Genomic DNA, 25298 nt, shown 5'->3' with positions numbered 1-25298 from the left:
TTCGGGGCACTGCTCCTGGAGGCAGTCCAAGGACCTCCAAGGTCAAGCGGGGAGCAATGGCTCCCAAATGGGGGCTCTCAAGGCCGCCATCGCCCACACCACCGTTTAAGATCTCACTGATCAGAAAATTTTGTTGAAATATTACGAGAAAACAGAACAAATTCCAAACAAAATCGACTTTGAGGGAGCGTTTCGCGGGCGATCTCGATCCAAGATGGCGGGAGGTGACGCGATAGGTCGAACAGAACAGAAGAAGAACCGGCGGGACGGGTGGTTGATCGATGCACGTGCGATTACCGCGACGGTGTAGCGCAGTTTCGAGCGTGTTTGTCGGCTGATGAGCGCGCGGATCGTCGAGCGGGTAAAGGCGTATCGGAGCGGCCGTTTCATTCAGTATACCGACGACCGTACTGCCGGCGAGACGGATACAACTCGATCCGCGGACGACTTTCGCATAGGTGCGCACTTCCGTGATCCACACTGTGTGCCGTGCCCGTAAACGAATTTCCCGCAAGGAATTTCGGACCCGAGTGACCTTGCGCCGACGAACGCTCCGAAGGATTTACCGTGACCAGTAAGATTCTGCCCTCTTTTTTTACTATTTTTGTTTGACCGACTTTGCACCGCCATCCGTTGTCCCCTCCGTCTGCGAACGTTTTCGATTAATCGGTCCATTGTGCTGGAAAGACGTACGGAACTGTTTTAAATCGTCGGGAATGACACCTTTTCAGGGACCATTTCCTTTGGTCATTGTGTCCTAAAAAGGTTTTAAATTGTTGTCGCTGTATCCGAGGGACCATTTTACTGGTTAGGGTTTTGCGATTGTATTTTTCCAGGGGCTGATTGTGGTAGATGATCTTTTTGGTTTGGTTAAAGAATTCGTTCTCCGTTGACCATTTTTCGTGTTCATCTACTCGATTATTTCGGAGCAAGCTATTCGTTGTTCTTTCTGGTTGTACGAACATTTAGGTAGATTGTTATAGCGGTGGAAGCACTGTTGTAGTCGTTCGTTGATAATGGTACTTTTTGAGAGTTGCGCCAACAATTTTTCTGTTCGATGAGAACGTCCCTCTCATTTTTACCATTTTTATAATTACGTCCTAAAACGTCCCTCTCATTTTTCACATTTTTATAATTACATTGAAAGTACTATAATCGTTTGTTGATAATGGCACTTTGTTGAAAGTTATATGTGGCCAACAATTTTTCTGTTTGATAACAATGTCCCTCTCTTTTCTACCATTTCTCGAATGTCTCTATGCAGTGAATTCGTTGTTTCGCTCAGCTACGAATTTTTCAACGAATTATTATGATTGTGCCGTAAGGACCATTTTCTTTAATCATCTATGACAGCGTTTGTTTCTGCCATTTGCATCTGGTCAAAAAGTTCATCGGCTTTTCTCTCACCTTCAAAAATGTTATAGGAATTGTTACGTTTACGCCCGAAACGCCGCTTTCGAAACGAGGCGGCGATGGCACATTTTCGGGGTACCGTTCGCGGTCGTGATTTTTCTGAGATGCTTTTTTAGTTTCACTTTTTTAGACCAGAGTTTAAGGTTTCGCCCCGGTTACGCAACAAGGTTGAACTCTCTGCTTTCATGGTTGTGGCAGTTTGTGAAATGGTAACTTTTCCCCGGTGGTATTTGGTAAACTGCCGTCCAGTTTCCTTTTCTATCGGGTTGCGTGTCGTTCGCGGTGTTTCCCAGGGAAAATAGTCGTGCGGAAAGCGTGGAAAGATTGATTCGTTCTGTTTATCGATTTTTAGTAAATGGTACTTTCCTCCCGACCACGTCAATGAAAGCACCTGCCTAACCTGCCTTACGTTCTCGCGATATTTTGACACTCACGTGTCGCAGAATGTTTACCAATTTTACTGATTGTATGCATTTACGCATTGAAGTGTACTCTCATATCTTTTTCACTCCATTAAAATTATTCAAACAAGAAGGAAGTGTCTTTCTGTTGTAATTGAGGTCGAACATTTTTATTTTGCATACAAATCTGCATAACACTTTTCTTTGCAAATTGGAAAGAACATGAGATATTTATCGCGATTAAATGGCACTTTCTTACAAAGTTTCCTTTGTTTACAAAAAATCGAGGTTTATTTATGCAGTAAATTATATTCTTTATGTAGCCTTATATATATTTCTTGTGCTCGCTTCTGACCTTCCATTCGTCACAATATGGCACAGTAAATAGCGTTGCATAATCAGACGTAATTACCCATACAATATAGATTCCCAACGAAATAAATGACAGTTAGCTTTCAATATTCATCACCTTCTTATTGATCAATATATTCATCCAAGATGTCCAGCAAATCAGTATTAACTATTTATGCTGATCATAGGTGAGTCGAAAAGACTTCTCGACAAGACAATTCGATTCACTATGAGAGAAAATCAAGTGCAATAAATTTGCAGAATTGAGTGAACTCGTTAGGGGCACCGTAATCTCGAGTTTGTTCGAAATTCTCGATTGTCGCGTGTGCAGTTCGTGCAACGCGTAACGAACGATTCGCGAAGAATTTTGTGGGGCGAATCAGTCTTCTTCGAGTTGTCGGCGAACATGGCACTTCCTTTCGTCATACTAAATTACCATCAGGTTTTCTCGGTGAAGGAAAACCTGATAGCCGCCGGAAGACCTCGTTGCGAAGACGCACCGCAAAGGAAGACCCGCGGAGCAGTCGCAAATTAAATTCGCGTATTAATACCACGAGCCCGGCCATGCGCACTGTGGTCCCAAATTAGAATTCAGCAAATCAGAATCGATAGAAGCGACTCTACCAAAAGTTGAACTGTTCGTTAATAATGGTTGAAAGTCGTAGTTCAACAGAAAAGTGGGACATAAAACTGGAGCTCCAGAGTGCTCGACAGTAAAAGTTTGCTGTCTAAATTTTTAACCTTCGTTGTTATCCTTGTACTTTTCATTATACTGAATTACGTCATTTGTTGCGTACTTCCTATTTAAATTGCATATGCAAGGAAACAGCCTATTTTTTAAACACGTTTCTGACCATTAATGCTGTATATATTTACGACTTCTGCAAACAAATGAACAAGTCCAGCAACAAAAATTTGCAATACTTTTTTTCCATTTTGCATACAAGAACACCTCGTCCTATCTTGTATAGAATATTTTTGCATAAAATCTGAAACGATGGCAATTCTTCTGATATTGTGTGCGATTTTCTGTGTCGTTTCTATTCGTACATTGTGTATGTATTAAAAACGATTCACCCTGAAATTGGCTGCGTTCGTAATTTATTATTCGTTCGTTCATTTCGAAATTTTCGAAGAGCAAAATTAACGTCGCGGATTACCATGATGCACCGGGAACGCTTCAGAAAGTGGTCCTCGAATTTCACGTCGCGCGTCCCTCGATCGATCCACGAGAAAGTGATCCACTGAAATCGCGTCGCCGATATTTATTCGCCGTGACAACAGCGAGGAACATGCGTTCCCAAGGCGCGATTTTTCTCTCATCGACGGAAAAGTGTAAGCAGCACGCGAGAGAGGAGTACAATCGCGAGGACAGAGAAAAACACGCGCGCTAATTGGTGTCGGTAGCTGGCGTGCATTAAAGTGCCATTTAATAGCGACGATTTCGCAATCGGCGAACGATCATCGCCGATACTTTGTCCGATGATCGACGGAATTAATTAGCTCGACAATCGGACTCTCTCAAACGGGGCTAGCAGCACAATTTCCTGAAGCTTCGCGTCCCATTTTCCAGCTTACCCAAATTTCAGCATTAAAAGTCCCGCTTTTGCAAATATTTCCGGTTTCATCGAATCGGGATTTTCTGAAGCTTCGTGTGCCAATCAAATTTGCAGTTTCCTCGAAATTTCAGCGTTGAAAATGTCCCTTTTTTGTCGGAGCTTAATGTTGGAGTTTTGCAATTTTCTTAATATTCGAGAGATGCCAATTTCTGCAATTGAATCTTTCTAGTAAATATAATTAATTGCGTTGTACCTCGCAGATTTGATATAAATTTATCAGGAAAGAGAATTTGTTGGGCAACAGATTTTCCTGCGTCTAAAATATTTGGTTATGCAATTACAAGATGAAGCAATTTTGTAGTACGGATTGGCTACTCGTTTCCATATTATAAATATGGAACTCTGCAGTATCTTAGTCACAGCCGATAAATATTCAATGAATCTTTTCAAAGTGAAGAATCGTGTAAAACATAGAATAAACAAGAACAATCATAGAATCGACTAAAACTGTTATCGTCGAGAATTCTATTAAACTCGTTTCTACAAAACGGTTCAGTTTCTTTTCCAACGATTGAGTCAAACAATGGCCTGCTCGGCTCGTAAAAAATGTATCATTCGACACCAATCGCGCCTCAGGTGAAAGAGCAATTAGCCTGCAACGAGTCGCTCTGGAAAGCAAGTTCTCACGAAGCTCGACAAGCGCCGACAAAAACGGATATAGCAAAGCTACCTGTATCGCAATTCGAGCGACCGCTTAAGTGTCGTAGTTGATTAATCATTCACAATTCGACTCGGAGAACGCAGTCGTGATATACCTATCCCCGGTGCAATCGAATTACGAATTTACTGGATCTACGGGCCGAGAAGATCGATTCGCCAAGGACGTTAGCGCCGACCTGATCGGACCGCGCCAGTGAAAGTCAATCAATTTTGCCATAAGCTGTGCGGGAGGTGTAGAGTCCACGTTCTAGAAACGTGGCTGCAGTTATGGCTGCAAGGCGACCGACATTCTCGCAACCTTTTTGTCAACAGAGAACAAATTCGAGGCAGACGGCGAGAGATTTTCGATCGAGATCCATGCAAGCAGAGCGGGCATCGAAATGCCCGTAATTAGCGTAGATCACCGTGAATCTAACGGGTCGCGCACAGAGTCATGGGCAATTACCGGTGGCAATTTTCGTGTCGCGCAAGCGCACTCGCGTTCGAAAACACTGTTTAACGTGTCACACTGTTTTCCGGTCGCTGGACAAGCTGAAACTCCCGCCGAGACCACCGGAAACTTCGAACGCGTTCCATCTGAAGAGACAAAGAACAATTGCTCCGTCAGTAATCAAGTTCCAGTTGAACGACGTTTAGATAGCTTGTATTAATTTCGCATTAGCTTCTCGCGAGAAAAACGTCGAGCAGAACCGGTTTTTATTTTTTGTTTACCACGGCGCAGGTCACCAAAAAATCTGAAAAAATGCATGAACAATGCTTACATCTGTACCCTGATATTGTGACAATATCAATGATGACTCTATTAAACTCCATTGTGAAAATTTAATTTTTCTGATTTTATTTTTTTTTTTTTTGTTGAGGTTTTTGGTTTTTTACAACCAGAATGTTCTACTCAAAAATCCGAGTTAATTGCGGTATATGTGTCCGGGTGTTTGACACCTGTTAAGTTTTTTTCAGAATTTTTGCACGTGACTAAATAGGGAAAATCGGCCAAGAACTAATTTTTTCAATTTCACCCCGCAACCACCCTTTCGGTCAAAATTTAGGGTTAGAATTATACGCATACTTTGTTTATCTAAAAGTTGTGATGTTCCTTCACAATATGCAAATTTATGGAAAACTTCAATTCAAAATTTCTTTTTTTGACTAAAAAGTATTTGCGAGCACTTAAATGCGTAAAAACGCACAATAATCTACAATCTGATTACATATAAGTACAAATTAAGCTCGTTCCCATCCCATTAAAAGTAAACAAACAGAAATTGGATGGATAACGAGCGGAGAGAAGATAAAAGAGAAATGATTACTAAAATCATTTGTCGAGATTACTTTTTTCCCCTGCAACGTTTACTGTGATTATCCACGGCTCCCTAATTGCAAACATGATTATTCCGAGCAAACCAGACAAAGATACCGCGTATCATTGTTTTGCGTTCATCCTCGATTTGTTTCTTTTCTCTTTTTTTTCTTCTTCTTTTGTGCACAATCGTTTTTCTGTCCAAAAAAACACGATGCACGTTGTTTTTAGAATGATGTTTACGCGACTCACCATGCTTCTCCGATTTTCGTGCGACAGTTTGTCATTAAGAAAATTCTTGTTATTGCGTAGTCGTTCGTTTTCCGCGTTGTCACTGTCGCGACGCTCTTCCGAAATTATGGCTGCGCGGGAAGGCTGTAATAGGCGTTCAGGTCTCTGCGCGTAACGAAAATGTTCTGCACCGCTTACTGGAATCGAAACTTATATAGAAATTAATCACTTCTGTTAATAATTTCCAGAAATTGTTAGTACTCGTTCGTTTTTCAGAAATTCCGCGAATATCTTTTGTTGATAAGAGTGATCAACTAAAAGCGGGAGTGATCCGATAATTGAGGGAGTGGCCCCTGTAATGATGGGAGTTTCATTTAAACGGAAGAAATCGAGCGTGAATTGAGTAGTTTGGCAAGAAAATGTGAGAAAACTCGGAAGGTGCATAATCGATTTGCCCCGTGAGCGGCACAATTGTGGATCCCGTCACGTTGACAATGGCGAGCCGAATGCAGAGCCGGAAATTGGTTTCGCTGGGAATTCTCGGCTGAAAATTGAAAGTGAATTTCGCGTCTCATTAGAAAGCGAATTGCCCGCCGATGAGATATTCGTGGTTCGTTCGAAACGCGTAACGTCGGGACGCCGCGCCGGGAAAATTACACTGTTACGATATATATGTTAATGGCCCCCGTTTTTCTTTGTCTTCTCTCTCTCTCTCTCTCTCTCTCTCTCTCTCTCTCCTTTCTTTCTCGACGCCGAAGCTCGAAAGAATTTTTACTTGAATAAATCACCATCAACATGAAACGCATTACAGGATAAGCGCCGACGTCACACGGAAAGATTTTTCATTTACAGGAAAACTCGGAGCTATTAATTTTTTATCGGTCTAGACTGATAATTGCAATGCTTACGCTTTGAAATTCTTATTCTAGATATTCTTAGTTACAAAATAGTTTAGAATATCGATAACAAAATTTATATTTAGAATTTATATTTAGAATATAGATCGATATTCCATTCTGTATTCTATTGTCTGTTCTATTCTGTTCTCGCTTTGTTAAGATTATTATCGAAGACAGAAACTTCTGTCCAATGATTCGAGCCACGGATGCGGACAATTCTTCATTTGCATAAATATCTGCAGTCTAATGATTGCAATTGCCGCACGACAAGAAGCGAGACACAGCGATGCAATTTCTTTTACATACTTGTTTGACGCGGGATTTCTTTCCGAGAACCGTTCTTTCAGGAACGTATCCCAGTTAATAGGCGATTCGACTGTTGTCTGCTATTAAATATCAAATTTAATTATCGTAAACAGCGGAACGACGTCGGACAGCCTGCCGAGCGAACTGCAAATTTTTGTTGTTGATCTGGCAGTGAACTTTTTGCTCGAATAATTTACTCTTCGGACAGCGCCGCTTTGCAGCGAAATGAAATCGGAACAGCCTGCTGGGAATTGAATTCTTCTGCAATGAACTTTGTGTGTTGAACTTTAAAGAACCTCTTCCTGTTCTCGACAAATTCGATGATTATTAACGGCAAAATAAAATTTACAAGCCCGGTGTATGAGAGAGAAATTTTTAACCACATAATTTACCCTCTGGAGAAAGAGACGAGTCCTTTTTGAAATTACTGTGTAACATTCAAAATTGACTTATCACGAACAGTAAAATAAAATTGCCAACTTTCCGTTCGAGCCGCCAAGCAGCATTGCCGGCAGAAGAATTTATTTTCGAAAGACAGGAGGAAATGCTTTTTTGAATGTCCAAGGACCTCTCTCGATTGACGTTCTCTTTTTTTACCTAGAGAAGAAAGTGATACGAAATTCGGAGAAAGCGTGCACTAGTTTCTACGGCAACTCTAACCAGCCACGCGAGTTAACAAGATTTGCGATTCTACGAATTCGTGAATACGCGGAAATCCTTGAGTTCGTGACCTAATTATTGCACCTATGTTGGACAAAAAGAAACAGTGTCACCTGTCACTCGTTGTCTCAATGGCGTACCTAATCACGCGCAAAAGAATTTAAACGTATGCAATGTAAAATGCAAATGTCGACCAGTTGGGAACCCGATCTCATTAGCACTGATTGAAGCGTCATAAAACGATTATCATAATTGCTTGCTTCCATGCGTGGAATCTATGACAAATAGCCCTCATAATTTATTATAATTATTACCGCATTTGATCAAGCTATTGTGCTTAGAAATTATGACATGGACTACAGAACCGAAATCAATAATAAGAATCGAATTGAATGAATAATAAGACATTTTTTGGGTCACCCGGTATCGTAAAAGTCAAATGTTTAATTGAAAGATGGATCATCCAAAGATAAATGCATTTCTAGCGTTTTTCAATCACCGGCAATCAATCAAATCGGATTATTAATCGAACTAAACACTACGCGTATATCATTCTTAATGTCTCCCGGTTATTCATGTGGAAATATTTGTATAGCATTGATATTCAAAGTTTGCGAGACGTATTAAAAGCTTCCGTACATGAGGTCACGTTTGTGACGGTTTATTTCTTTATGAAAATCATAAACATTCGCAGAGGATTTATTGTTTACCGTCCGCAATTTGCAGTTTACAATGGTCCGTCGTAAAACACTGATTAGGTTGCTGTATAAAGAGACACGTAACAAGCATAACGCGAGATTAAAAGTCGATTTAAATGTTTGTACGACTGCGTGTTTAAATTATAACATCACGAAGCATGTTTCGTTAATTTCCGCATTCTGCGCGTTACTTAACGTAGAGGCCAGCCGAGGAGAGAAATTAATTTTTTAGCTGAACAATTTTAACAAGTTGCACGTAATATTTATCTTTTTATTGTCTAATTGTGTGTGGGTTTGAACTAGAATTACAGTGGACCCAAGAAACATTTGAACACTAAATACTCGATTCTCGGAAAATTGTTTAAATCATACTTAAACCGTGATAGTTTCCTAAAAAATGATCGCACGGCACTAAATTTGGACTCATTTTACTGCTGGAAGCCTCTAGTTTCGTAATCCATCGTCCATTTTACTCTAAGCTTTTTTGTTCACGATGCAGCGGGCGAGAAACTGAAGACGTTATTTTTGCCTCGAGAATGTTATACATTCGAACGCTTATGGAAGCTTTGAAAAAATTTTTTCCTGACTGAAACCACCGCAGATTTAAAGATTAAGGCTTCCTCTTCGAAACGACATCTTAACAATTGATGTACCATCTTTTTCAACCGTTTCATCGATCTTCGAACAAGATGTGTGCCGCGCCAGCTTTACAGTAGTACACTACCATGAAGACATTCCATGACATGAAACAGTGAAAAAAATCGTACATCAATTTTTAAGCAATAGTTGTAAAGAGGAGGCTTCAATCTTTAAATCTGCGGTGGTTTCAGTCGCGCTAGAAAAATTTCTCAACGTTTTCACAGACGTTTGAATGTACAGAAATTTTGGAAGAAAAATGGTTCTCCGGTTTCCCACCATGCGCAGTTTAATGGTAACCTAATTAACCTGAATCGTTGATTTTCCAGTCGACGAGATCGAAAACTCGTGGCAGCCGGAAGTCCGCAGTTTTTCCACGGTTTCCCGTTTCGCCCGGACCGGAAGTGCTCACGCCGGCGGAGGACATCGAGCTATGAACATCGTGGCCGATCGACAGGCCTGAGGATCGTCGACGAGCACCGGAAGCGAAGATCGATCATCGGGGTTCCAGGGAAAGTGACTCGGGAAAACTGGAGACCATGTCGTTCCTACGAGCCGTGGGCGATCTGATCGGTTTCTTGATACTGACGGTGGTCTCGATCGTCGAGGGCATCGTGAAATCGTTCATCCCCACGAAGTACAAGATGAAGAGCATCGCTGGCGAGATTGCTCTTGTGACTGGCGGCGGGGGTGGTTTGGGCAGGCTGGTCGCGCTTAGAATAGCCAACCTGGGCGCCATCGTTGTCATCTGGGACGTTAACAAAGAAGGTGAGGGAAGGAACACCGGACGACGCGTTTTTAGATTCTTCGAACATCTGCCCTCAAATGCGTAGACGAAACGTTATGGTCCCATTTATCTTTGGACAGGTTAGGGTAAACGTAGGAGAAACGCCACATATCCTATAACATAGATGTTTCAACGGTTAGACATATTGGTTGGTTAAAAAATTCCAGTCTCTTGCGAAGGGTTTGCGAACCGTGACAAAAGTTGGGAACCCGTCGTTTTGCCGCGTTAAATCAGTTAGCGTGAAAATCCAAAACTAGTTTCTTAAGTTTCTTAAGCTAATACACGGTGTCGGTCGGGTTCCACGGTTTATTATTAAGTGGGTGTATCAATTCGACCGGGAACGTTCGAGCAGATTGGCGGAACAGAATTTTTCCAAGTTCGTTAATAGTTACATAGTTGTCCCCGAAGTCGGGCTTGTTCGAGCTCCACCTGCGCTCTCATAATCGGACAGGATAATTGCAGAATGGTCAAAGAACCCGCGAATTTGCTCGGCCGTAATTCCGGTGTGCCGTGCTACAGTATATTATGCAGGGTTCACGCCCACTAATGCGCTGCGATCGGTCCCGCGGGATTATTAATTACGTAATTCGCGCGCAAGCAGGATACGATCACGCGAATCGATCGATCGGCCGGCCTGTCGGTCGTCTTGCTTTTTTAACAGGAAATCATCGCGGCCATTGCGCAAAATAAAAACAATTAGCCTTGCAACCCAGTGTTCACCGTGTGTACGCGAGAAAAAGCGAAACCGGCGAGCGAACTTTCGATTTCCATTTGAAACCAGTGGAAACTGGGCCTCGAGATATCGCTCGTGCAAGCGGGAGCTGGAGATCGGAAACCATTTTTTAATACGACACTTTAACGTTAGGATCGCGTACCTTTTTCGTTTGCCACCTGCGGCCAGCGAGAAAGGTCTACGTACTTAGGATAACTTTCGTGGATCCTAAACGACTTCGTTCGAGAACTTAGAAAGATCAGTTTACTAAGTGACGTGTAAAAAGAATTTCTAAAAAATTATTTAGTAGCTATCTCTAGTATGTGATGTGTAAACAGAATTTCTAAAAAATTATTTAGTAGCTATCTTTAGTATGTGATGTGTAAACAGAATTTCTAAAAAATTACTTAGTATGCATCTAATGTAAATTGACAAGACGTAAACAAACATTAGAAAAGAAACCGCTCTTAGCATCTGATATATAGTTAAGCTTGAACTCGCGGGGAAAAAAGTTATTTACTTTTAAAGTGTGTGTTCAGACCGATTTTGTTGGGGTGTCGCGAAAGAAGAGGTTTGACATTGCAAAATCGCATGATTCAAGAGTCGATTCCATCGATTTAGAAGTCGTGGCATGCTTCAGTTGACCATGAATATTGGACGATCATCGTTGCGACTCTTAGCGCGATGTTTTTACGAGTGAACAAGGAGACTCCATTGTCCTTCGTTCTCCTGTCATGTCTTGGCCATAAATCCGTTGAAAATTCTTCTGTAAAGTCAGTTCTACAGTCATTTCCATGTTCGACGTCGATGACATGAAAACGCATTAAAGATGATTTTCCAACGAAAAGGAACAGTCCAATTCATTAATAAATCGCTGAAGCTTTCACAAATTCGCGCTGGGAAGTATGATTCAACAGAATGCGAAGCAAAATAAAATATTCGCAGAACACCAATTAAAAATTATTCGAAGCACCGGGAAAGAAGAATGCCTTTACCAACACCGTCACGCAAACGACTGCGATCAGGATTAAAAGTACTATTTTCCTAATCCTAAGAAAATGTTTATTGCAATTTTCGGTTTTGTTGGACACCGACGAATCAATTAATTTTTCCGATTCGCACGCTGGAAAATTCAGCTCGCGTATAGTGACTCAACCAGTAAACTCGCTAATTAATTCGATCCGGTCATCGAACCAGATCACCGCCACCGCGTCTGCGAAATTAGAAAATAATTCTCCGCGTACCTACACCAGTTGCTAATCGAATCAGTTTCACAATCGACGTGACAAAAGTGACCGCGGCTTCGAGCTGGTTGCTCGAACTTCGCCATAAACGGATTAGTGCAGTTATCGCGTTACAGGGCTTCCGGTTTTATGTAACGACCTCCCCACGTTGTGGTGCGTTATCAACGACGAATTTCCGAGTGCTGCACGCACTACATCGAATCAAGAAATATTAATTAGAATTACCAGGCTGCGTGCCTTCGTACAAAATCAACTTCCTAAGTTACTACTGCATCAATGGACTGTGCAGCTCGGACTCAACATGGCCGCCAAGCGATGTGATAAGTTGCCAATCGAGCGACTTTTAGTACGCAAATGGTGGCTGTGATATTACAATTGTATAACACAATCTTCGCAACACATTGCTTAAAAAACGAATCGTTTAAAAATAATTGCCGTAAAATGAATTCCAGAAAGTATCGACTTATGAACACTCGAAACGACTAGATTGCAGAGTGAGAAATGTCACTACAAAGTAACTGACAATTAGCTGAAAGTCATATAGACACTGCAATTCACGCTGCGACTTGTCCATTATAATTAATTCCTAAAAGAAACCACTTAATTGGGCCTCGGACGACGTCATTGTGCCCGGCGGCCATACTGCCTCCACGTTGATTACAATTACAAACTCACAATTTCGGTACATCGTTCGTTCTTCTTCTTTTTTTCTTTTTGTCCATTACTGCCGCAGGACAATGTGTCAGGCCCAAAGTGGTCGCGTGTAAATAGTTGCTGTATTTGATGTAGATTTGCTTGGCATACTAATCGAGAGGACTCTCGAGTGCTCGTGGGCGGCCTCTCGATGGCTCTCGCGCCGGCCTTTCGTCGAATGACCATGCTCATGACCTTCGCTACCGGGAAATAATACATTTGATGACCGACCTTCGAGCCACGCACCACCTGCACCTCGCCGATGCTTTCGTGGCGATTCCGCAGGTGTTTGTAGCCACACCGAGAGTCGTTTGCTCAACGGATGGGAAAATGATAGCTTGGCGTCGGCGTAAGAAGTCGGAAATACGAGGCGATTAGCTTCCAATTACGGGAAACTTTCTAACTCGGAGCGAAGCTCGAAAATGGCAGGATACACCCTGCGCTCGAGAATGCGGGTCAGCCTGAATATTGCAAGCAGACGCCGAATTTTCACACGAAAGACGTATCAAAAGCGTACTCGTTCAAGAATAATTTCTTAAAAAGTTCATCTAAGTTGGAGATTTGTAAAAGACAATCCGAAGAAAGGTACAAGAAGAAGTTGTGCAACAAACTGAATAGCTCAAGCTGAAGTCACTTTGTAGAGGACGATCTGGAGGAGCAAAGACATTTTGTAACTAGCATTCTCAGCTCAACAAATTGGATAAACACAGCTGTAACAGCATTGGACGAAATTATAAATAATTATTTAAAGAGAACGTCTAGGATAAAGAGGTCTTATTGAACAATGGGAGAAATTCGAAATTTTCCCAATCTCGGTCAACAAATCCATCTTCTGTGAAGACAATATTGTCTGAAAAATGGTTGTACCAAGAATAGCATCTAAAAACAACGAATCAGTCGTCGGCCACAATGGCGGCGCTGTAATTCGAAATTTCCCCTAATCTCAGTAAAAAATATCCCATCATTTATGCTTACAAGATTGTCTAAAAAGTGCAACTGGCATTAAAGTACAATTTAGGATCGATTTCACTGAGGATAGAACCTAGGAACATCGAAGATCGAAGAATCTAGGGCAAAGGACAGCGGAGATGTCGGCCATGCTGTCGGCGCGGGATTTGCCGCGTTTTTCAAACGTCCGAAGCGAAAGATTATGTCTGCAAGGTGACGACAAAGTGTTGGGCAACGAGACAGAATAAACCCGATAAGAATCGCCGGGAGATTAATTGCTGCACGAAGGGAAGACGTTTCGGGTTCACGGGCAAAGGAAGCTCCGCCGCGGAATGAATTTTAAGCGGTGGCAATCGCGGGCGGAATAGTGATCGGACATGGCTGCACCGCTGACAAGCGGATTAGTATACTTTATTGTTCGCAACCGGGTCACGTGTCACCGAAAACGAAACGGAATATAGCATGGGATCGCGGCGTTTATCTCGCAACTGGGACTCCTAGTCGCTTAGAAACTCGTATGTTGCAAGATTTCAGGATTTTAGGTCCATTCAGGATCTAATCGAACTGGACCCTTTGATTTAATTGGGTCAGGAGTTTCTCTTTATTTCGATAATAGCGACGTGTACCGTTCATGACATTTAAAAAAAGAATATTGAATCAACAGACCTCAGAACAATAGTATTCTGCTGAATACAACGTATCTTGTAAAACATGGAAATGCAGATTATCGTGGTGAAGCTATTATGCAAGTTTTTCTAGCATCATGCGACACATTATAGTTTCAAACAACTATACGAGGTACAGTGAATTCTTGTTGTACGACAGTCCCGCCGACACGAATACGAAATCTCGGAGGTTCTCGCCGAGCGTCGCATTTGAAGTGCACAGGGCACGCTGGAAACCTAACAGTCGTATCCGTCTTCGAGTCATACGAAACTATATCGGTGTGAGACCAGAAGACCACTACTACTCCAATTACGAAACTTTTACCAACATATTCGGGGCATTTTTCTGATTAAAATGAAACCAAATGTGATGTAATTCCGATGATATTTACTTGTGTAACGAGCGTTGAAAGTTTCGAACGCAGAGAAGGGCAGCGTATGGGAAAGAAAGAGCGGCGGAGACTCGAGGCCGCCGGCAGAAATTTAACTTCTTTATCATTAATTATTTTTTTACGAGACTTTCACCAATATATTTGTGGCATTATTCTGATTAAAATGATACCAAACGCGATATAATTCGGTTCACATTCACACTAATTTTCCGTTAATGTAATTGTTATGGGAAGACTTCCACCGTTCGTTACACGCGTAAATATCACCGCAATTATATCATATTTGACTTCATTTTAATCAGTAAAATGCCAAGAATATTTTGGTAGAAGTTTCGGTGCAAGAATCCCGCTACTTTCAGGATCTAGATCCAATCGATCTTTAAGTAATCTTCTTTGCCTTCGGTTCAGATCGTGTGGACCTCAATTTCCGTTTGAACGTCGCCGACTACGATTGTTTATTGCGAATGGAGAGTTTGTACAATTTCGAAGATCGACGGCTGAGAAATTTCACTGGAATCGCTGGTGTTGCAACCGCCACGTGGCATGCCGGGAAGTGGCGCGTATTCAAGGACACGCGCAAGTAGATCTGCTCGACCGACCTGGTAAACTGGTTGATGCTTACAGAGAAAAACGTAATTTCAAGCGAGCCATTCAGCCGTCCTCGTGTGCTCCGTTTCTACAGTGTTCGCGACACGCATACACGCTCCTCCTCTCTTTTCTCATTCGAGCCGCCTCTCACCGATCAGAGTTCGGCGATCCCTCCCTGGTCAAGTATTTTAATCCGTTTCATAAATTGGGAAGGTAACTGGTCCAGCAGGTTACATAATCTTGATTAATAGACTGGCAAAATTTTCTATCCCCGTCGATTGCGCGTTCTTAGCAAGCGGGCCGCCATTTCGGGATCTTCTAGAGACAAGAAGATGGCCGTAGGTGGAGGAACTTTATTTATCTCCCTCGTTTCGTGTACCTTCATCGAAGCGCATGTTATTGCAAGATCGTTTCTACATTGTCCACCGATTTTGCAGTTCTGCTACGCGGATCTTTGCGCAGAACACAAAATTGTTTCCCCGCGTAAAACGAGAAGAAATCACGAGACGATCACGTCCCCGTGACGAAGAGTTACGCTCGCCGAATTTGAGGGTACAGCAACAAAGAGGATGTTCTAAGCTTTCGAGGCGAACAGGAGCGCGACAAAAGGCCAGAAACGAGCGGATTCCAGGTCGTCCCATCAGTCCACCTGTTGCGAGCGATTAATATCCTCCTTCTCGTCGCCTGTGTGCCTGGTCTAGAGAGGTCGAGGCAATTTAGCTTGCCATTCGCTCGTGACATTTCGCCGTAGAATTCGAACCCGAGCGTCGATCATCCGACAGCCAGCCGCTTTTCGCGGCCGTACACTTTTACGTAGAAAGTCTCTGTGCCCGGCGAGCGGCCGCTGTCTCGCTTCTTGGCCAAGTGGTACGTGTGCTCACGTAGAATATGAAAGATGTAATTGCGAAAACAGAGAATATGTATCCTGTTTGCCCGGCGAGCAATCACGTTCCGTCCATTTTCGCGACGCGCACCAAATTCTTGCCCCCCCCCCCCCCGGCTACATTGTCCCCTCGAATCTCCGCCATTTTGTCACCGGTCTGGCCGAGAATAACAGGACTAACGAACGGCACGCTTGGTCCTCTTCAAGCACCTGCAATTTTTATCGAAATCTTACCGGAAACGGGAAGGAAACATTTATTTCGATGCATTTCTTCCCGGTTAATTGGGACACGTTGGGTTCGCATAATTTATCCCAGTAATGCGGGCTATTGTCCCGATAGCATTGTACTCTAGTTTTCCGTTCCTCGGTACCTGTCCCAAGCAAACGATTAACACTTTCGCATTATTAAAACGTTTTATTCGAAGCAACGTGTATCTCCTTCATACCGAAAGAATTCAGCAGAAGAACGCTATAGGACCTCGAGATATTACGCTGTGTAGTACGACTTTGGACAACAGATTGTATCAAATTGACGTGACTAACTCTAAGTGAATTCCTAGGTAGTCGACGTCACGTGTCTGCGACAGCGATAGCGAATCAGCCTCTAAACTAACCGGAATACATTGCGACTAATTTTCCACGAATGTCTAGTTCAAGTTGGAGTACTCGCGGTGTACGGCAAAATATTAATAAATAAGAGTTAGCTAAGAGTTTCGCGCATGCAATATTGCATATAAATGCAAGATCCGCAGTTTAACGCGTCCACCGTCACGCGACCTCTGGTACGTTTCCCGCACGGTCCATTTGTACAAGTGATCAGCGTTATTACCGAGAATTATTAGTTTACCTGGCGATGAAGTTTCCACTTCGCACTATAATCTTGGCCGGGAGAAGTTTGTCGCGTTAGATCTCTCGGAATTGCAGAACTCCTCGAGTAGAGTAAATAGAACAATTCTCTTCGAGCAACGAACACCTCGAATAAGGGTCTGCGTTGACCCGTGGATTTTTGGAGAAGAGTTGCAAGTAATTTTTACATTTTTCCATTCGATTGATTAATCCCAAAGCGATACTCGCGGTAAAATGAGTCTGGTACATAATCTATATAGTACATACTGCGGCTATATACACAGGATTCCTGAGAGGATTCCTCCTCTCTATGCCGAGCAGAGCTCGTTCCATTTGCGTATCGCGAGATTATTGAACGAATTCACGAGAAGTCCTGCGAGCAACATTGCAAAAATTAATTATCGCGTATTATTCGCTAGTTGAACCACCGACGATGGAATTCAGCGGGGTATAACGAGATCGACAGAGATATCTTTCGAAGTTTTAGATTACTGTGGAAAATAAGACCGTTCACGAGTCTTGGTTTCGTAGATCACTAGTTCGAAATGTCAGCTGTTTCGTCGATCCCTGAGATATTGATCCTGAACTCCCTATTGATTCCAGGATTCTGTGCTTTGTGTTCCAGGCACGGAAGAGACCGTCAAACTTGTCCAAGCCGCCGGAGGAACCTGTTACGGTTATGTCTGCGATCTCTGCGACCGGGAGGACGTTTACAAGAAAGCTGCGCTGGTCAAAGCGGAAGTGGGCAAGGTGAGGATTGTATAATCGACCGGATACCCGAGCTTGCTCCGGGACCACTGGTCGGCGCGATCTTGAGCAATCCTGTTCCTCGGTAACTCGACGGAAGAAAGTACAGCTCCCGATTTAGCCCGAGATAGACTGCGGAATCGAGGAGATTGCGGAAGTCACCGCGTTTAGAAAATGATTGACAGTCGAAAGAGTGTGCGAGCCTTCGACCGAATCGATGATGTACGAATCTTGTTCGAAAGTGCTGTTCACTCGAATTATTCCCGGGAGAAAATCGATTCTGCTTGACACTTCGCCTACCGGTGACGACTGGTCTTTAAAAAATAGTCTTTCGGTAGGCGAAGTGTTAACGACTGTGTACAAAGACTGTCTACAAGGACGATCTTAAAGGCAATCTAAAATGACGTTAGGTAAGCGTTGAAAAATATCAATTTTAACTACCATGCTGGTCGACGAGTAGGAATTTACATATTCATTTGCAAGAGGGCAATCTAGAGTCCCAGTGGCCCGAGAATAAGCGCGAATACACAAACATCATTCAAATACGCCGCATATTTTAAAGATACAATTCTCGGAGGCTCTAACCAGAAAAATGCATGCAGCTCCAAGATGGCGGTAGTGGGAATTCGAGCTCGATTTCTCTGTCACAGAAACTTCGTGTCGACCTATTTAATATTCGATTAAATAAGCTAGCACGAAACGCGACCTGTTCTTCGTCAATCATCCCAGAACAATGGAAGAACATTCACACAGCGTCCTCCGAAGATGACATTGGCGATACACGCAACAATTAATTGCACTATCTCACGCATCGGTTATATAAATTGCGATTTGGAGAGTCGAGTTAGCGGATTTGATGGTTATCGTGGTGAACACGTGTTGCGTCCGAGGCAGCTCGGGAATTATGAAACCTTCTGGTGTTACGTCAGAACGTTGCAGTACACATGTACGTATATGCATATGTATATGTGTGTATACGTTGATCTGCTTCGGAGGACCGAAGAATTTCGCGCTTCTGCAACATTTAATAGCGTTCCCCCGATCGCTAATATACCCGTTCGGCCTGGAATTTCGCGACCTTGTACTTTATCCGTCATTTCAAGCGGCGAAAGTGCCCGCCACGAGTTACGAGGATAATTAACAGTGTCCGGTGTGCTTGTACACGAACATTTTCCAGGTGACAATACTGATAAACAACGCCGGCGTGGTGAACGGTATGAAATTTATGGACACCCCGGACAAGCTCATTATCCGCACCATGGACGTCAACGTGATGAGCCACTTCTGGGTACGTTCACATCTTTCTCGCCGCTTTTTACCGGGTTATGCTGCAATCAGAAAATTAGTTCCAGCTTCGCACGAATATTTCGTTCCGTTTTTTGTACGACGGTGGATGCAACAATTGCTGTTACGTTGGTTTCGACTTAACTGCGACTGGTACGTCGTTTTTCAGCTGATCGATCCGATTCTTTAGTCTGCTGTAAAGAACGTCTCGAAAGAGATTATTTATTTGTCTGCTTCGTAGCTTTTAACTTTCAACTTTGCACACACGTTCCCCCCACCACCGTCATGCATACGCGTGTGACGTGTTGACAGTTGCTGATTCAATACCGACGAAAATAATTGATAAGAGTGAAAATCTAGAACTCGTGTCGACGCGTTGGCGTTAATGTTTCAGCTAGAAAATACTAGTAGATCTCGTGTAACTGGAAAGTTAGGTTCTCGGGTCACAAAAAGTGCATCCATGTAATCAAGAGAAGGGGTGGCCATTTTCGTCGACTCGCACAATTTCGTTTGGCTGGACAGAATTCGTTTAAAGTCAGTGTCAATCTCCTACACTAACTTATTAGTCTAAACGTTTGGCACTGTTACGCTACATTCTAGTAATAATCGTGAAACAAGATATAAATGCTTCGCTTTCTGCAAAATAAAATATTTATAAGATCTTACATATCAGTCGCGACCTCCATACAGTAAAAATCCAATCAATATTAAAAAAGACCATTCACTAAGTATTGTAAAATATCAAAAATTGAAGGAAACCTTCGTCGCACCGTGGCAAAGGGTATAAATGCAAAAATTTTGTCGTATGAAGTTCGTTGGTTTTACCGCGGGAACATAACAGCATCAGAGCGACTGCAGTGATTTCAACGCGTGGTGAGAGCAGCATAATCGCGCCACAAGCGTGAAAGCATTTCGTGCCCGCGATTTTCTTATTTTGCAAAGCAGAAACTATCCGCATTAAGGTCTCTCACGTGCACCAGAATACATTCTACTATAACATCGTCAGTAGTTCACTAGAAGCTCAATTAATTGTACTCGAGATCTCGGACTTTGAGCGAACACGAACGATCGCGCTAAAGTCCCAGCTTATCAACGGCGCGTAAATCGTGTAGCCGCCACTAGATCAAATAAACAGGTAATAAAATCGATTTTAGCATTTCATAAAACAAGTACAAGATGTTTATCACCAACTAAACGACCGCCATTAAGGCGGTTGATCAAGATGGTTACTAAGTTTAAGCCGTTCCCTACACTTCTTTCTGGGACAATAATATTTATCCTTTGCATGGCTCTTTGCTGCAGAAAACAGTCTCTATAAATAATTCTTATAGTAATTCTAATGCTTAATTCTAATTTCTTACTCTAGTAAGAATCTGAAAAATTCTAGATATAGATTCTAGATACAGGAAAAATTCCTGTGCTTTGAAAAAAAGAATGTGGTTGCTGTTTTAGAATTCTAGAACGAAAATGGGGGATTACTCTACGAAACGAAAATTCCTGTGCTTTGAAAAAAAGAATGTGGTTGCTGTTTTAGAATTCTAGAACGAAAATGGGGATAGCTCTATGAAATGAAAATTCCTGTGCTTTGAAAAAGAAATTGGGTCCCTGTCTTGGCATATAAGACTGAAAATTGGAGAGCTCTTCGAGACCGATGTCTCTGTGGTTCGAGGAACGTGTTTGAGCGTTTTGGAATCGAATCGGAGATAGGATGATGAGGAATTGCGGACGCGCGCGTACGCTGGCACGGTAATTTGAGAGACGAGGAGTGAGAGGCATACCTGTCCTCTCTCGTACCCTCTGTTTAGGACTGTTGCCGTGGGTCAGGTGAGAAAACCGGTCGGATAGATACAGCCAGTGGGCCGTGCAGTTGCAGTACACACTCGTGTCCCGCAGTTGCGACACCCACGAGAGGCCACACGCTTGCCAAACATACTCTATGTAGTTCCTCGGTATGAAATGCCCGCTTCAGGCTGGCTTCAGGCTCGTGTGCTTTCGCGCAATACTAGAACGCCACGCAAAACCGAGAGAGCCGCCTCTCTCGCCGTTTCTTAACCGTGCACGCTGTTTTCGTTAATTGCTTCGCCAATAACCGCCTACAAAATGCGCGTTGCTGAAATATTCCATACGCCGGCGAAAGGAGCACACCTGTTCATATTAAAATGCAACCTCCTTCTCGCCGAACTTCTTCGCCGGCGACTCACACCGTTTTCGTCGATGTCTTTTCCTTAAATCGTCGTGCCACCAGTTTTTTTACTCGATTTTTACTCCGTATCTGTTGACATGCGACTATTATCGGTGCTAATATCTGTTGACATACGACTATTAACGCACTGTTTTCCTGTACCGTTTACGATACCAGTTTTTGCTCAATGTCGGAGATCATAGCCTGACACCGGTCGCAATACTCTCTGGAAAAAATGGTAAAATTTAGTTACTATGTCGCCGGTTATTTTGGTCACAATTTTTTTGTAATCTTACAATCAACCGCGCAGACTCCATATTTGCATGTATGGCCAGAAACACTGTAATATTTTCGAGCCAGAAAATTATTCAAACTAAACCATTCGAGTGTTCCAATTCCAAGAAAAGTCTTCTTCGAGTGTTTAGAGGCAATTCCACCGATTATTTTGGTTACAATTTGTTTGTAATTTTACAATGAACCGCGTAGACTCGAAATTTGCATGTGTGGCCAGAAACACTGTAATATTTCCGAGCCAGAAAATTATTCAAACTAAACCATTCGAGTGTTCTATTTCCAAGAAAAGTCTTCTTCGAGTGTTTAGAGACAATTCCACCGATGAATTCATAATCGTTTTGTAATTTTACAATGAATTGAAAACCTCAAGGAGAAAACAAAATGGCGCCGATCTCGATTTCCGAGTTCCCCGATTCCCTCCGATTCGGGGAACAGTATGTTACCGATATTTCCCGGGGAAATCGCAGCCGGCAGAAAGATTCTAACTGGATGCAGAGTGAAAGTGTACGCGCCCGATGCTGAGGAGCATCGCCGATAGCGAATAGCGTTCGCTGGCGTGCGGATTCAGAGCACGAAGAACGAAAATTGTACCGAGTGGCTTGGCCGAGAATACCGATTTCGCGTTACGTCATGCCCGCGGCGTCGGTTTAACGGTAATTGAGATACCGCGTTATCGTAATAACAAACGTCGGAAAGAAAAAAAAAAAAATAAAGTAACGGTCACGAGAGAAAAATCGCAAATAGGGACAAGGTCTACCGGTTGCGCAGTTCGAGAACGTTTGTGCGCCCTATAATTACATCTGGAACGATTTCTCGCCGGACTTCAACTTCGGCCGACCGGTCCACGGGTTACGGCGCCTCGCAGATTTTACTTTCAAAAGTGAGAACTAGGAGAAGCTATCCGAAAAGTGGGTTAATTGGCGGTTAAAGGGAGCGTCAACCGTGTGGACCTTTCGCTGCATCCGATGTCACGGCCATTTTGGCAGGATCCCGTCGTCCACTTTCCAATGCCAGTCGCAAAAAGACGTTTTTGTGAAATCTGTCTTCGGGCTCTGAGATTTGACGCATTTCTTGTCTGTCCGCGACCTCTTTGCCCCTCTCTATTTCCTCTCGTACAAAACCTACAGCGCGCTCGCATACTTCAATAACAATTTTGGACTGGTCAAATCCCTCTTCAGCTAGACAAGAAAGTGGAAAAATTGAAATCTTTTTAATACACTAAATGGTTTACATCGAATTGATAAGGTTCACAGCAACGTTGAATAATTTTTGAGCTATTATTCCTCTGCCCTTCAGAAAAGGGAAATACACAGCATGGATATAAACAGAAACCTCAAGAAAGATTAATGAAGCTTAAGCATTTGCATAATTCGGGTTCATTTTTACTTAATTCTTTAACACTAGATTTACGGGACCCGTCGAAATGACGGATTCTAATATTTTTAAATTGCAAATATAGAAATTGTAAAAATGCATCCATGAACAATTATTTAACAGATTGATTTCTTCTGGTACATATTATTAAAAACATGGCTACAAACTTTGATAGATACATTCATGTTATTTTTATAAAGTAATGTATAATAGTAATTTTTAGTGCTCCGTAAACCTAGTGTTAAAAAACTTCAACCAAGTGTTAATTTACCTACTAAAACTTAATAAAATTCGTTACAAAATGTTGATTCTATGATCTCGATTTTCTCTGATTTTTTAGACGACGAAGGCGTTCCTGCCGTCAATGATGGAGGACAACAAGGGTCACATAGTGAGCATAGCTAGTCTGGCTGGTCACGTGGGAGTGCCAACGTTGGTCGACTATTGCACCTCGAAATTCGCGGCAGTCGGTTTCGAGGAGGCCCTTCACATGGAACTCGCGGTACCAATTCGGTTTCCCAATTAGCTAATCCGTTGATCAAATTTCTCGCACGGTTTTCTGTCGAACGTTCGCGTCTGATGGAACTTCCGGTGTTACCGCGCAGCACCGATATTCTTTACATTTTTTGCTTGTTGTATCTTTTAGGCTGATGGCTATAAAATCAATACCACTGTCGTATGTCCGTTTTTCATTCGTAGTACCGGCATGTTCGAAGACATTTCACCTAGGTATAAACACGTTTATTTGCCTGGGAATTTTAACCCTTCAACGACGACAACGTCTGTGTATCGATGATGTAGTAAAAGAAGAAATCTGAGACAAGTAACGTTCACGAATACGATAGTTCTAGCGTAACGAATTATTATGGTAACACTACACTCTCTGTCGTTCTTGAAGGATTAAATATCCGCTGTTAATATGAATAACGTCGACGGTATCCGAGCCTGATCAGTGTGCACCTCTATTCCGATTTCCTTTCAGATTCGTGCCGAGACTTAGCCCTAACGAAGTGGCGGATCGAGTTGTGCTGGCCATGAGGTGCAACGAGAAGATTGCTGTGGTGCCTGGTTACCTCTACTTTTTGCTTGTATTGAAATGGTAATTAAAGGACTAATTAAGTCCTGGAGGAACTGTTTTCCCAGCGTGTATTCAGCGTGTCTTCGACCCCCTGATAAAGCCAGCTGCATACTTCCAAAACGTTGGGAAAATAATTCCTCCAGAACACGACTTACACCCGAAAGCTTTAACAGTGAGAACCATAGAACAGTATCTAGCCAAATTTTTTAAATAGTAATTTCTCACGCATGCATCCTTACAATCTCAATAATGGTAAATTAAGAATATTAGATTTCTAGTGAACGCAGTGTTAAGAAGGAATATCCCCCAACTTTCATTGGATGTTTAGAAAGTATTTTATGAAGAACCCGAGTCACAGTATAGTAAATCCGTTTTTTCCCTCATGTTTCAGGGCTTTCCCGTGGGCCTGCGTAGGGATGTTCATCCGAGGAGTGGTCTCGTGTACGCTCAGCGTGTACAACAAGCCGAATACCGTGCCGAAGAAGAAGGAGCCGATGTCCGACGTGATAACGAAGCACCAAAACGGCACGAACCTTCAGGACCAGTTGACCAGACGCGTCACCAGCTCCGAGAAGAAGCCATAATCGCCCGTGTACAGGCTCTTATCTAGAAACGCGCCGAGATCGTCTCCACCGGTTCAAAACTATCGGACAATAGTAGAGGAGGACACTGTCGGCTCGCGACACGTCGCTGACGCTCATGTAATCCCGCGGCGCATTGCAACGCTGGTCACGCGCGTGCACGTTAGAGTTTTATAGCGTTTGTTCCGCGAGAGTGTTGCGCAAAAATCTCTCGGGGTTAACGAGTTCTGTTCCGTCGCGGAGCGTCGGCCGAATTCTTCTTTTTTGTAACGTGTCCGGCGATCGACTAGTACAATAATTATTCTATAACCGAGGGGTCGATTACAGGAGGAGCTTGCCAGCCTCTTCGGCGTCGAAGCAAAAGGGAACGATGACGCGAACGTGGAAGTGAAAGTGTCGGACGTGTACCTCGAGCGATTCGCACTGTTTCGACGTTGTTTAATTCGTAGGGGGAGATAGTTACCCGCGGCAGGAGTTCTCGCAGCTGGTCCGAGCACGGGGACCATTTTTACCAATAATCGGCGACGATGTGTGATACATTAAACGTTCGTTGTTCTAGCTTATAAGGGTAGGCTAAGACTTTTCTATTTTTAATGTCCAATCGACGGCCCGCGGAGGAACACGCGGACCACTGTAATTTATCCTGTGAAACGAGATACAAAACTGAAATTTTCATCGAACAGCGCTACTCCAGATTTCATCTGGTGCGCGATTTTGATGGGAACTGTAAAAATGTGCGACACGGACCACTTCAATGTTTTCTTTTTTAATAAAACTTGTCAAAACCAATGCATCGACGGCAGATTTTTATGCGTTTACAACGCATTCA

The 25298-nt window shown here is 42.9% G+C and overlaps 1 protein-coding gene across 1 annotated transcript; it reads left to right on the top strand.

Annotated features, from left to right (window-relative positions):
* The first annotated feature begins 338 nt into the window (after window positions 1–338).
* LOC143356387 (estradiol 17-beta-dehydrogenase 11) lies at window positions 339–25258 on the top strand. Its single transcript, XM_076792038.1, has 8 exons — window positions 339–574; window positions 9501–9939; window positions 17555–17679; window positions 18854–18964; window positions 23151–23312; window positions 23457–23539; window positions 23793–23909; window positions 24280–25258. The coding sequence occupies exons 2-8, from the start codon at window positions 9711–9713 to the stop codon at window positions 24470–24472; spliced, it is 1020 nt and encodes a 339-aa protein (XP_076648153.1). The 5' UTR covers window positions 339–574; window positions 9501–9710; the 3' UTR covers window positions 24473–25258.
* The last annotated feature ends 40 nt before the right edge of the window (window positions 25259–25298 follow it).

Source organism: Halictus rubicundus, chromosome 8 (genome assembly GCF_050948215.1).
Source record: "Halictus rubicundus isolate RS-2024b chromosome 8, iyHalRubi1_principal, whole genome shotgun sequence".
In the NCBI taxonomy this organism is placed as follows: Eukaryota; Metazoa; Arthropoda; class Insecta; order Hymenoptera; family Halictidae; genus Halictus; species Halictus rubicundus.
Note: the sequence above shows the minus strand (reverse complement) of the source record. Positions and strands in the feature narration are given on the sequence as shown.